General features: G+C 37.6%; 1 protein-coding gene across 1 annotated transcript in view; it reads right to left on the bottom strand.

Annotated features, from left to right (window-relative positions):
- Positions 1 to 13,726, bottom strand: part of COL19A1 (collagen type XIX alpha 1 chain) — a gene marked incomplete at both ends in the record, with an annotated part of 335,692 nt that extends 321,966 nt beyond the window's left edge. The window contains 3 exons of the mRNA XM_082634300.1: positions 1,144 to 1,243; positions 2,094 to 2,168; positions 13,636 to 13,726. Coding sequence (XP_082490426.1) covers positions 1,144 to 1,243; positions 2,094 to 2,168; positions 13,636 to 13,726 — 266 coding nt within the window. The remainder of the gene's footprint in view (positions 1 to 1,143; positions 1,244 to 2,093; positions 2,169 to 13,635) is intronic.
- Between the last annotated feature and the right edge of the window lie 359 nt (positions 13,727 to 14,085).

Here is a 14,085-nt window from a genome sequence, read left to right as displayed (position 1 = left end):
TGCAGTGTATTCACACCCTGAAATGTTCATCTTGGACTCAAAGGCTGAATATCAGGACCATATATGCTATATTTGCCTTCCTGATGACTCAAGCTTTCTGAAATACTATTGATCCATCCTCCAATTACATATAGCCAACCATATGGGGAATTATTATTGCCTTGTATAATTGCTGACTAATTGTCAATATTTAAATGGCAAGTCATTCTTTTGAATCTCATATTTATCAGAAGAAAAAGTATAGTAAAGATAACAAACCAACAATAAAAAAACCCTTCAGTAAATTCATTTTGAGATGAAATGAGTAACAAGACCAAAACAATGGCTTTTCTTTACTATATACTCTACACAATATATAAAATGAATATACAGTAAGGGCTAAGTTCTTTTATTTTAATTTACCATGGAGCTTATCTATATGCTTGCAGCATGTGGAAATAAATATAATAAATATCGCTCTTTTGTCTCTAAGCCTACATTGTGTCCTATGTTTAAAATTCACATTTTAAAATCTAATTTTGGTTATGTCTATTTAAACATAAATAATATTTCTTCAAAAACAAATTTACTTACTATTCTCTAAAGATTATGCTGCTATCTATACATGTAAATTTATGCTATAGAACAAGATCAGTTTGTAAAGATTACTAAAAACCACAAGTAATCAAACAACACATTTACCATAGCATTCAAGTGATTGTGTTACTGTCGACAGACTTTTTATTTTTAAACAAATTATTTGGAATCTCTTTAGAAAGTTTATGTTGTATTATTAAAATGTAAAGAAAGGGCTTCCCTGGTGGTGCAGTGGTTAAGAATCCACCTGCCAATGCAGGGGACATGGGTTTGATCCCTGGCCCAGGAAGATCTCACGTGCCGCGGAGCAACTAAGCCCGTGTGCCACAACTACTGAGCCCGCGAGCCACAACTACTGAAGCTCGCGCACCTAGAGCCCGTGCTCCGCAACAAGAGAAGCCACCACAGTGAGAAGCCCACGCACTGCAATGAGGAGTAGCCCCCACTCACTGCAACTACAGAAAGCCCACACCCAGCAACGAAGACCCAACACAGCCAAAAATAAATAAATTAAATAAAAATAAATAAATTTTTAAAAATGTAAAGAAAACTTATTATTTTACTTACATGGTGTCTCTAATAAGAAGTGAACTTCCCAATTTGATACAAGTTTTATCACCTTCACAAAACACACGTCTCAGAGAAAAGCGCTCTCCTAGGTCAAAACCTGTGAAATGTGACAAATGATTTAATCCAGCAGTTTTATTAAATTTAGTAAATTCACAGAGATACCGACTTTTAAATAGGATTTTTTGTAGTCCTTATCTGTAGACTGACTTATTTCAAATTAAATCTGCTCTTTACGGGATCAGCAAAAGTTCTTGATTTCTTTTTCCTCTGTTTAGGATATAGGAGGATGAAATATATGTCAAAAGATTCAAGTATTAATTTTCTTAGACCTAGGAATTATTCTAAATAAGTAATCAGAGTAGTTTATTGTAACAGCTCTGATAGCTAAAGACAGAAAGTTAGTTAAGTAAAAAATACTACAGCCATTCAATTGAAATCTAAGCAGCCTTTTAAAAGAAATCATGGTTTAGGAAAATATATGTTGATGTGGGGAAATGCTTGGATTTCAAATGCAGTATCTGTATTATGATTACGTGTGCATATGTGGGTGCGGGAAGGGTGGAGAGAGAGAACGGAAGATGAAGGGGAAAAAAGAGAAAGAATGATAAGAATGTGACAAAAAGGGAATCATGACTGTATTTGGGTAGTGAGATCTTCTTTCTCATACATTTTCTTTTCTTTTTTTCAAATTTTCTACAATGGATACAACTTTTAAAATTTTAAATAACTTTTGTTCTCCGAGAGGTTGAGTTGTTGGTGGTCCTAGGTTAAATGATGTAGAATTCTGCGCTCAGAAATTTTTGTACATCATTTGACTTCTTTGCTTTTAATTTTTTAGTATTGGTGTTATCTTAAATTACAATGTGAAGGAGTCACCTACAATGCACTACGTGTTTGGTGATAATTTTACACAAAAGTGTTTCTTTGTGAAGAACTGTAATGCTTACCTGAAACTTCAACTTTATCTCTGTAGTCTGCTGTAAACAGGTGTCCCTCTTTCCTCAGTATAGGACATTGTTTCTCTATTAAAAAAAAAAGGTATTGAGAATTTTCACTGCATTGTCTATCATTTTTCCAAATAAATTTGAATCATACAATACAATCGGAAATGTAAGATAAAATGGAAAAAATTAAACTGCTTTATTAAATTCCTTTTAAATAAGAATAAGAGTATCACCTACCTCACAGTGTGTTCGTGAGGAATACATGTGGTTATGAATGTGAAGTCCCTGGTACACAGGGAACGCTTGTCAGTGTTAGCTACTGTTTGCTCTAATGTTATAATTGTCGCTCTATATTTGACATTAGGAAATTAGCTAGCTTTAATGTCGTTAAATTTTCATATTCAAAGTATATTCTAATGTTAGAAGAAGTGACCTAATACTATTTTCACACACCTTGGATTCAGGTTTAGGTATTAGTGATATTAAACTTTAGAACAGGAGGAGACTGCACAGGACTAAATGTACCCCTCCCTAAATTCATATCAGGGATTTTTATAATGTGATTTGGTGCACATATAAATAGATTAATTGGACAGAGAGTCCAAACACAGACCTGTACACATGTGATCTCCTTATTTACCACAAAAGGGCCACTGCAATTCGATGGGAAAAGAATGGTCTTTTCAGTCAGTGATTTTGGATCAACTGAATGTCCATGTAGAAAAACACTGGACTGTAACCCTTACCTCAAACCATGCAAAGAAATTAATTAGAGATGATCTTAGACCTAAGCATGAAAGGTAAAACAATAACGAACTACAGAAAAACATAAAATCTTCACGAACTGAGGGTAGCAAATATTTCTTGATAGGGACACAGAAAACATGAAAGGTTGATAAACTGGACTTCATTAAAATCTTAATAATCACAAGACAACATTAAAAGAGTGAAAAGGCTAGCCACAGACTATTACAATACGTATATCCAATAAAGCATCATATCCAGAACATACAAAGAATTCTCACAAATCAATGGGGAAAAGATTGAAAACCGTATTTTGAAAATGTGCCAAAAAACTAAGCACTTCACAAAAGAGAATATCCAAAGTGCCCACCCGCATATGAAATAACGCTTAACGTCATTAGTGATCAGGGAAATGCAAAGTAAAACCACAATGATATACCACTAAATGGCTAAAAATTAAAGAACTGACAGCATCAAATACTGATGAGGATGTGGAGCAAAAGGAAGCCTCGTCTACGTTGCTCGTGGGAGTGACCATCAGTACAACCACTTTAGAAAATTGTTTGGCAGCATTTCCTAAAGCTAAATATTTGTGAACTCTATGACCTAGAAATTCAATGACCCAAGAGAAATGAGTACAAAACTGGTGTAAATGGCTCTTTTAGAAGAGAATATTCCTCGCAGCATAACTCATAATAATCTAAAACTGGAAACAACCCAAATGTCCATTGACAAGAGGATAAATGAACAAATTGTGGTAAATACAATAAAAAAGTATAGAAAAAAGAATGAACTACTGCTACATGCAATGACCTGGATGAATCTCAGAGATACAATGGTAAGTGGAAAAAAATATCATTCCCCAAAGAACACAAACTGCAGAATTCCATTTATGTGAAGTTCAAGAGATTGCATGACTGATCTATGTCAGAGTACTGATTAGCTTGGTGGGGGGTCAACTGGGATAGTTACAGGAAAGCCTTCTGGGTTTATGGAAAGTTCTATATTTGGATCTGAGTGGCAGTTTCACAGATGTGTAAATACATATGCAAAAATTCATTACACTGTGCACCTAAGATTTGTGGACCCCGGTGTGTGTCATACAAAACAGCATGTCTGTGAGAAAACACTTTAAGCTAAAAATAATTTTTGCAAAACAAAACACCAAAATTCTGATCAAATTTTTACAATGACTTTGAATAACTATATGACTGTAGAAAATGAGGTTAACTTTAAATTCTTCACAACATATATAGGGAAACCCCAATAGATGATTGGCAAAGCAAATATCCAGACTGTGGAAGGAACTTCTACTGTAACACTTCGGTAATGAGTGGAAGCTATGTTAGCTTATTGCCAAGTTGGAAACAGTATATATCTTATTTAAATTCTTCTGAGGATCTAATGAATATATGATGATGTCAAAGTAATAAACCTGTCACTTTGAAGTGAAGAAAATTGAACATTTCCAGCAATATTTATGAAAGTATTTCTTCACTAAAGTCTTTAGTTTATGAAAATCAAATATAGCTTTATATCTCTAGAATATGTGCTCTGTTATGAAAAGCTGAACAAAACAAATGAAAACTAAATGTTAATTTAAGTGAAGTAAGTCAGACAAAGACAAATATGATATCACTTTATATGTGGAATCTAAAAAATGATACAAATGAACTTATTTACAAAACAGAAATAGACTCACAGACATAGAAAACGAACTTATGGTTACCAATGGGGAAACGGGGAGAGAGATAAATTAGAAGTTTGAGATTAACATATACACACTACTATATATATAATAGGTAAACAACAAGGACCTACTATATAGCACAGGGAGCTATACTCAATATCTTGTGATAACCTATAATGGAAAAGAATCTGAAAAAGAATATATATATATTCAATTTTAACTCAATTTTATTCAACTTCAATTTAAAGTTTAAAAAAACAACTAAATGTTAATTCTTTGGGGGAAGACTCAAGGCACAATAAGCTGAATGCATGAGTCTCATGGTCCATTGCATAAAAATGGCAACACAGTAGAAGTGGCTATTAAAAGTTGGATATGTTAATTTCTTTAAGCATTGACACTTGCATTTTAATATAAAGTAAAGCATACTTTTTGCGTAAATGTGCGTGTTATCTTGAAGAACTACTGATAAGACCCAAATATCCAAGCATCCTGTCAGGTAGTCAGGAGAATCCCGGCAGCAGTGTCATTTCAAAGGCTCTTGGGAACCTTTCAAAAGTAATTACTAAAGTTTCACCACAAAAGATGCACTATTTAGGGGCCCTTAATCAACAGACCTTTCAAAACATAAATGTAGAAGTTTTTGACAAATTCATGCTAAGATGCTATCAGTGATTTTCAGACCCACTTTCCTCCTGACTTAGCTTGAAGGATCTGGGTAGCTTATAGGGTTGGAAGGATATTGAAAGGGGGTAAAAGAACCAGAAAAGAAGACAACCAGGTCAGATTTGGAAAAGATTATCTAGATTTTATCTAGATTATCTACAAAAAATTACATACATTTTCCAAATGTGTGTAATTACATACATTTTCCAAATGTATGTAATTACATACATTTTACCAATGTATGTAATTACATACATTTTACCCTTCTCTCCCTCTAAAAATTAGAAACCTGGGGACCTAAGAATAAATCATTCAAGAGAACTTACGTGATTTTCCCCCAGATCACAGAGTAACTCAATGGCAAAGCTGAAATAAAACTCGTTTCCTGTAGTCCAGCTTTTTCCTCTATACTGAACATCCTTCTCAAAAACATGTTCTAGGGCTTCCCTGGTGGTGCAGTGGTTGAGAGTATGCCTGCCGATGCAGGGGACACAGGTTCGTGCCCCGGTCCGGGAAGATCCCACATGCCGTGGAGTGGCTGGGCCTGTGAGCCATGGCCGCTGAGCCTGCGCGTCCGGAGCCTGTGCTCCGTGACGGGAGAGGCCACGACAGTGAGAGGCCCGCGTACCGCAAAAAAAAAAAAAAAAAAAAACAAAAAAAAAACATGTTCTAAACAAAATAATAGAGTACCTATGATACTCTGTTCATTCTTTAGTGGAAGTATACTTTGTCCCCGCTCTTAGTTTGAAACACGTGCTTTTAAAAAATCACTTGTTCCCTTAATCTCTAAATCCTTATGCTTGTTTTCACCTGCTGACTGGGCCTCCTATTATATTGTTAAGCATTCTAGTCTGGAGATTAGATCACATGTCTTTTAAAACATATTTTTCCTATCATTGTTCTGGTCTTTCTATACCCACTCATATATAAAAGTCTTCAGTTTAATCATGGAAGTCATGTTCAATTCCTTCTTTCTCCTCTCAAATAGCTAAAAAGCCCAGAACAGTTAAATCCATTCTTTTAAATTTCCATTTTTTCCCTGCTGATTGAATACCTAAAAGATATGTGTATTTTGCTGATGCTCATACAGAAAACGGACCAGTCACTCTCTGTGGCCCCAGAGGCCTCTGGCCTTAGGAAAAACCAGGAGTGAAGTCATTCCTTGCGCACCACAAAGACAAGAGGAAAAGTCAAAATTAGAGGCATCCTGAAAAATAAATGTATACATGTTCTATTACACCTTTACAATTTGTAGAGGGTTCTTAGCATTACTTAAGCTATTAATATACCACTTTACTGATTGCAAAGAAAGGAAATATATCATTTGTCTAGTGGATATATAATTTATATTTTAACTTTGCTAAGTGTACGTTTCCACACATTTGTACTTAAATGTATCATGAATAACCGTATTACAATATTAAACTACCTGTGAATTAAGGCTTGTTGAGAGGTCTTTAGGGAAGATGTGTGACTGAAAGATATAAACTCAGAAGCCTACCCGTTGGTAGTCCTAGAGGGCAAGGTTTTAGCATCTCCCAAGAGGTCTCACAGGGCAGTGTCTACTGCTCTGATGAATTTTACCAGAGACCAAGGTCTAGCCTTTGAGCTTGCAGGCTCAAAAATCGGATGCTGACAACACATAAAGCACAGATGCATTTCTGAGGAGCACATGCCCCCTCTCCTCCTCCTCATTCACTGGACTCCAGTCTCCCACTCTTTCTCGTTTCTCCTACACGCTGAGCATGCCCCTGCCTCAGGGCCTTGGCATGTGCTGCTTTCCAGGTGATCACGTGCCTCTCTCTCTCACGACCTTCCTGTCTCTGCTTAACTGCCCCCCCATGAGGTCAGCCTTCCCTGACCACCGTGTAAATAATGAAACCACCTCTCCTCCCTTCATACCATATAGGATTGCCAAATACAGCGAATAAAAACACAGGTGCCCAATGAAATCTGAATGTCAGATAAAGAACAAAAATATTTTTAGTATACGTATTTCTGATGCAATATATGGAGCATACTTATACTAAAATATTTTCATTATTTGTCCCACTTCAAACTTAACTGGGTGGCGGTATTTCATCTGGCAACCTCACCCACATGCTCATACTCTTGGAGGCCAGATAGGGTGGTAACTTAAAGAGGTGACACTGAAGATGGACAAGGGGGAAGGAACTGAGACACAAGAATGAACAGGATGGGGACTTTGCTGGTGGTGCAGTGGTTAAGAATCCGCCTGCTAATGCAGGGGACACGGGTTCGATCCCTGGTCCGGGAAGATCCCACGTGCCACGGAGCAACTAAGCCCGTGCACCACAACTACTGAACCTGTGCTCTACAGCCGGCGAGCCACAACTACACAAACCATGCGCCACAACTACTGAAGCTCGCATGCCTAGAGTCCGTGCTGCACAACAAGAGAAGCCACCACAGTGAGAAGCCCGTGCACCGCAATGAAGAGTAGCCCCCGCTCGCTGCAACTAGAGAAAGCCCGCACCCAGTAACAAAGACCCAACGCAGCCAAAAATAAATAAATAAAATAAGTTTAAAAAATTTTTCTTGTAAAAAAATAAAGAATCAACAGGATGTGATAACAGACTGAACGTAGGGAGGAGGGAGAGCTGCCTTGCTCAGCTGGGTAACAGGTAAGTTTACTGAAATGAATCCCACTAGAGGAAGAAAAGGAGATTTGACGAGTGAGTTCAGCTGCGGTGGGAAAGAGACGGAGTTAGAAATGTCAAGTTCAAGGTGCCATTAGGAAATAGGGGTATGGAATGCAAAAGAGGGGCGGGCTGTGAGGTAAATTCGGGAGTGATTGACATACAAACCATACTTAAAGCCACAGGGCTAGATGGCATTATACAGGAGGTAAGGCCAGAAGGGAGTAAGGGCAACAGCTATCTCCTGAGGAATTGCAATATTTCTCTCTCTTGTCCATTTCACCTGCTTTATTTTTTCTATTTCTTCATATCCTCTGGAGTCCACATAACATATTATGGAATTATTATTACCTGTAAAATCACAGTTAAATCTGCCCAGTTTCACAGACGTTCTATTTATCACTTTTTTTTATCGAGGTATATTTGATGTACAATATTATATGTTTCAGGTGTACAACATAGTGATTCAAAAATTTTAAAGGTTATACTCCATTTATAGTTATTATAAAATATTGGCTGCATTCCCTGTATTGTACAGTATATCCTTGTGGTTTATTTATTTTATACATAATAATTTGTATCTCTTAATCCCCTACCCCTATCCTGCCCCTCCTTCACTCTCCCCACTGGTAACCACTAGTTTGTTCTCTACATCTGTGAGTCTGTTTCTTTTTTGTTATATTCACTAGCTCATTTTATTTTTTAGTTCCACATATAAGCGATAACCTACAGTATTTTTCTTTCTCTGACTTATTTCACTAAGCATAACTCCCTCCAAGTCTGTCCATGTTGCTGCAAATGGCAAAATTTCATTCTTTTTTATGGCTGAGTAATTTTCCATTGTATATATACACATCTTTGTCCATTCATCTGTTGGTGGACACTGAGGTAGATTCCATATCTTGGCTATTGTAAATAGTGCTGCTGTGAACACTGGGGTGCATGTATCTTTTCAGATTAGTGTTTTTGTTTCTTTCGGGATATATATCCAGGAGTGGGATTGCTGGGTCATGTAGTAGTTCTAGTTTTAGGTTTTTTTGTTTTTTTGTTTTTTGCGGTACGCGGGCCTCTCACTGTTGTGGCCTCTCCTGTTGCAGAGCACAGGCTCCGGACGTGCAGGCTCAGCGGCCATGGCTCATGAGCCCAGCCGCTCTGCGGCATGTGGGATCCTCCCGGACTGGGGCAGGAACCCGTGTCCCCTGCATCGGCAGGCAGACTCTCAACCACTGCGGCACCAGGGAAGCTCTAGTTTTAGTTTTTTGAGGAACTTCCATACAGTGCTCCACAGTAACTGCACCACCAGGGAAGCCCTAGTTTTAGTTTTTTGAGGAACTTCCATACAGTGCTCCACAGTAACTGCACCACCAGGGAAGCCCTAGTTTTAGTTTTTTGAGGAACTTCCATACAGTGCTCCACAGTAACTGTACCACCAACAGTGGTTTACATCCCCACCAACAGTGCACGAGGTTCCCTTTTCTCCACATCCTCTCCAGCATTTGTTATTGGTGGGTTTTTTGATGATGGCCACTCTGACAGGTATCACTCTTGTTTTCTAACATGCATTAGGAAAATTGTTTTCTTTACCTTTAGTGACAAAACTCATGACACAGCATTTGTCTCAAGATCAGGGTTGGGGACATTGAAGAGCAGTAATTTACCACAGACATAGAACTAGTTTGTTTTTGTTTTCATAAATGGATCAAAATAACAGCCTTTAGGTGTTTTGCTTTTTTTTTTTTTTAAGGCTGACAGACTTCCCATTGACAGAGGCCTTTCATTTAATTGTTACTAGTTGCCCTGGGGACTCCTGTACACTTCATACTTTGCTAATACGTCTGATGAAGGATTACAGAGTATCCTAGGTTGGGAGAAAAACAATGGTTAACAATAAGAGGTTAGCACCTTGGATCAGAATATAACAAAAAAATATGGAAAAGTGACCAAATGAGAAAAAAATGGGAACACGGCTATTTTAACAAAGAGGTAATGAGGAGTCACAGAACCTTCACTGCTAATTTTTTATCCAAAACCATTCCCCCAGAGGAGTATACCAGTTTAGGAGCTATAATCTTTATTTAATAATTTTGAAGCTTTCCTGTACTTTAAAAATTTAGGAGTTACAAAGTACATTTGTCAGCAGTAGGACTCTTACCCGGTACCATACTGAACATGAGGAATTCTTCAAAACACAAAATAAAATTCTCTATATAATAGCATACTTCTACTCTGAGTTTAAGGGTGCAGCGTGTGTTGATTAGTAAAAGCCAAATTTCAGAAGAATAGTTTTTCCTTATAATCAATAGAAAACTAGTTTAAAAGGGTGTATGTGTATAGTTTGAGGCCTAACTTTATAATCAATTCCATGAAGACACTTAACCTGAACTTTTGGATCCTCCCGGACCAGGGCAGGAACCCGCGTCCCCTGCATTGGCAGGCGGACTCTCAACCACTGCGCCACCAGGGAAGCCCCTATTTTCTGTTTTTATTACTTTTGATGATAACTCAGTACTTTTGCCTTAGAACAGATTAAGGGAAATGCATGAGAAAGAGGAACTATTATGAGACATAAGCTTCTATCATAGAGAAAAGTCTTAAGAAAGTAATTAAAGCAAGTTTTGAGATGATCTCTGTGATGTATATTTATTAATACAACTCTCTTCCCCACCCTCTTTTGACAACTAAACTGAAACGGGCACATTCAAATTGTTTATCTGCAGTGTGAAAATATGCAAACATGCCTTATGTCATAATCTCGACATAATAGTAAAACTGATGAAAGAATATGGAATAGCTAATTCTGAGTAGCTTCAAGATTTTAATATTAAAGGTGTTACCAAATTGCTCCATATTACTCTTGAATTCCATCCCAACTGGCCCAATATTGCAAGCAGTCGTTAGGCACACCATTGAGTTAAGTAAAGCAATTAAAAGACTCGATTCATCCTTCATATATTTAAGTGTAACAGCAGATTGTTGACAGCTTCACAGACTCCAGCGCTGAAACCCTAGCCTCTCCCTCAGATTTGTTATATTTTATTTTTAGGCTGTAATCACTTCCCTCCGGTAAATGGTTAGTGACCACAGGCACAGGTCTGCACATGAGGAAACTAAAACGAGAACTTTGTGCCGTGAATCAGACACACAAGACATGAGAAGAGCCCCTGTCAGGCCAGGCCCGAAATGTTATACTCTTCAATAATACTTATGACAGGGCTGTGCTGACGTTCTCAATGAAAGCAAACGATACTTGCAGTTAAGCAATTTCCATGGCACGTTTAGTGTGGGCTGTTTCACAAGCATCTCCTACCAAATGCCCCAATAAAAAACAACTCTTCATTTTTTTATTCTTTAGGAATTTCCCTTAGTGCTTCGGGTTACGTGAATCTTACTAGAGTTCCAATTAATTTGGAATTCACACTCTTAGGAAAATCTTTCAGAAAGATTAATTTGGTAGGGTAAATTGGGCCAGAATTATATGCATTTCAGTCTTCCTACATACAATATAACCCGATTAAAGTATTGAGATAGCCAAGCTACAAGAGCAAAACATTCAGGGGAATCCCAAGATGGAGGCGTTTCAGTTACGCAAGATGATCAGTACTGTTCTCAAGATCTATAGCGAACAGTACTGTATTATACACCTAGAAATGTGTTACCGGAGAGGAGCTCAGGCTCAGTGCTCTTACCCCTCCCAAAAGAGTTATTAAAGTCTGGGCTTCCCTGGTGGCGCAGTGGTTCAGAGTCCGTCGCCGATGCAGGGGATGTGTGTTCGTGCCCCGGTCCGGGAAGATCCCACATGCCGCAGAGCGGCTGGGCCCGTGAGCCATGGCCGCTGGGCCTGCGCATCCAGAGCCTGTGCTCCGCAATGGAAGAGGCCACAGCAGTGAGAGGCCCGCGTACCACAAAAAAAAAAAAAAAAAAAAAAGTTATTAAAGTCTAAATAAATAAATAAATGCAACCTGGTAGTGTAAGGTGCAAGACAACCAGCTAAGAAAAAGATAATAATAATAAAAAGAAATAGTTAATCATCCCAAAGGTGAGTGTTCCTCTGTTTTCCGCAAACATACGGCATTAGATTCACCTGGGGAGCTGGTTAAAGATGTAAATTACTGAATCGCACCCCAGGCTGTCCCGCATCATAGGAATCTCTGGGAGTGGGACTCCAGAATCAGTACCCCAGATGATTCTTGCTCACGCTAAAACTGGAAAACCATTTATGTAGATCCTTCAAATCATCATCATCAGGAACATTTATTTATTACACACTAGCACGTGCCTAGAAACTGATTCATTCTCCTTTCAAACCAAAAAAGTCCTATCCCCTCTGATTAAGTAGCAAATTGCATTTCCTGCTACATCTCTTAAAAGGAAGAGATGTAAAAAAGATTCAGAAGAGGGACTTCCCTGGTGGTCCAGTGGGTAAGACTCTGTGCTCCCAATACAGGGGGCCTGGGGCTCTATCCTTGGTCAGGGAACTAGATCCCTCATGCATGCTGCAACTAAGAAGTCTGCGTGCCGCAACAAAGAGCACGCATGCTGCAACTAAGACCTGGCGTAGCCAAAATAAATAACTATATATTTTTTTTAATTCGGAAGAGTAGCAACATTATCAGAATAAACTCCCTGCCCTAGGGACTTCTTTTTGCCATGAGTCATGCCCGATTTTTCTGAAAAAAAGAGTTTCCCCCCAAAAAAACTATGATAGCCACAGGATGTCATTTGTACAGTGTTAGAATATTCAAACTTTCACGTAGATTATTTTATGAAATGTACCTCCTGCCAACTTAGTAAAAAATCATAAAGACTTACAAAACACTCTGAGAGACTCAGATATGTTATATCTTTATAAGAGATTGTTTTTATTTTATGAGTGCTCAAAAGTCTCTACTAGGGTATGTTTATACCTGTTTAGCAAAAATTCTGAAAGAAACATTCAAAAGAATAAGCACAATAAGACTCATAGTCTCAGGACACATCATCATATGTGACCATGGTCAGAATATATCATATGTGATCCTTTGCATACAAGGTGAGTTGAAGTTTCTCTTTGCTCAGCAAATGGCTTTTCAATGTGTCTAGTTCAACTTTGTAATGCGAAGTACATTGAGGTCAGTAACTTACGCATACTCAATGTTCAAGAAAAGCCTTTCAAATTAGCCACCAGATGATTTTGAAAAATCAGAGGTGGAAGTGAATGTTTCAAATTGCCTTCAAGTCCTTTGGAAATATTTATGAGGTTGATAACTGAACAGTTGCAAATAAATATTATCTATTTAGTTCAAAAAGTGCTCTCACAACTGTTAATCTTTTGTTTGCCTTATCTGAGATACTACAAAATTGATATATAATTAAACTACATTTCCTTTTCTATTTCTTGTTCTGTTTTTCACTTTTCCATAATTAACATTAGCTGTGTCCTTGGTTTATCCTAACTGGGGATGGGTTTCTGTACTTACAATTTGAATAACTTGAAAAACTTCATTTAAAGGGGAAAGGGAAGAATAGACACACACAGAGATGTACATACATATTTATGTTTGTAAATATCCGTGAGAGAAAGAAAAGGCTATTTAGACTAATATAATACGCATATACAAAATGTAATTTTAGACATTCTCAGTGTGCAATGTGAAGGCCAATGGGGAAAACAATAAATTATTATCTATTTTGCGCTAGTAGATTGAATCTATGGCCTCTTCAACCCTAATAAGATTTATTTTAATATTTTTTTAAAATAAAGACTATAAATAACATTTGGAGACTGGACAAGAGGTGGCCTGGATACCTGGCTTGTCCCTGCTCACCACGGAAGCGGAAGCAGGAAGCAGGAGTGTCGCTGCCCAGAACCAAAGCTTCCAAGAGCCAACGGGTCTCATGGTGCCTCAAAACCATGGGATCCAGTGGCCACAGACCTGCAACAGAACAAAATATCTGAATTGAGCTTATTGCACACAGTTCCCTTCATCATTATCTCCAGAAAAGCCTCATCACCAAAGAGAACACAATAGATTTTTACAATATATATAATTATATAATTGGATATCTGCTTATACATGTAATTAGACATTATATATTAATATATACCTTATTATGCTTGAAAGCCTCTGAAAATATTTTCAGATTAGTTCCTAATTAGTTATCAATGTCCATACAGCCTCATATAACTTAAATTTCTCTTCTTCTAAATTTTTTTAAAGCCACGCTACTTACAATGATTTGTATATATCTTTATTTT

Source organism: Mesoplodon mirus (assembly GCF_964341445.2).
Source record: "Mesoplodon mirus genome assembly, chromosome: 10".
Lineage (NCBI taxonomy): Eukaryota > Metazoa > Chordata > Mammalia > Artiodactyla > Ziphiidae > Mesoplodon > Mesoplodon mirus.
This window is presented reverse-complemented; position numbering and strand designations above follow the sequence as displayed.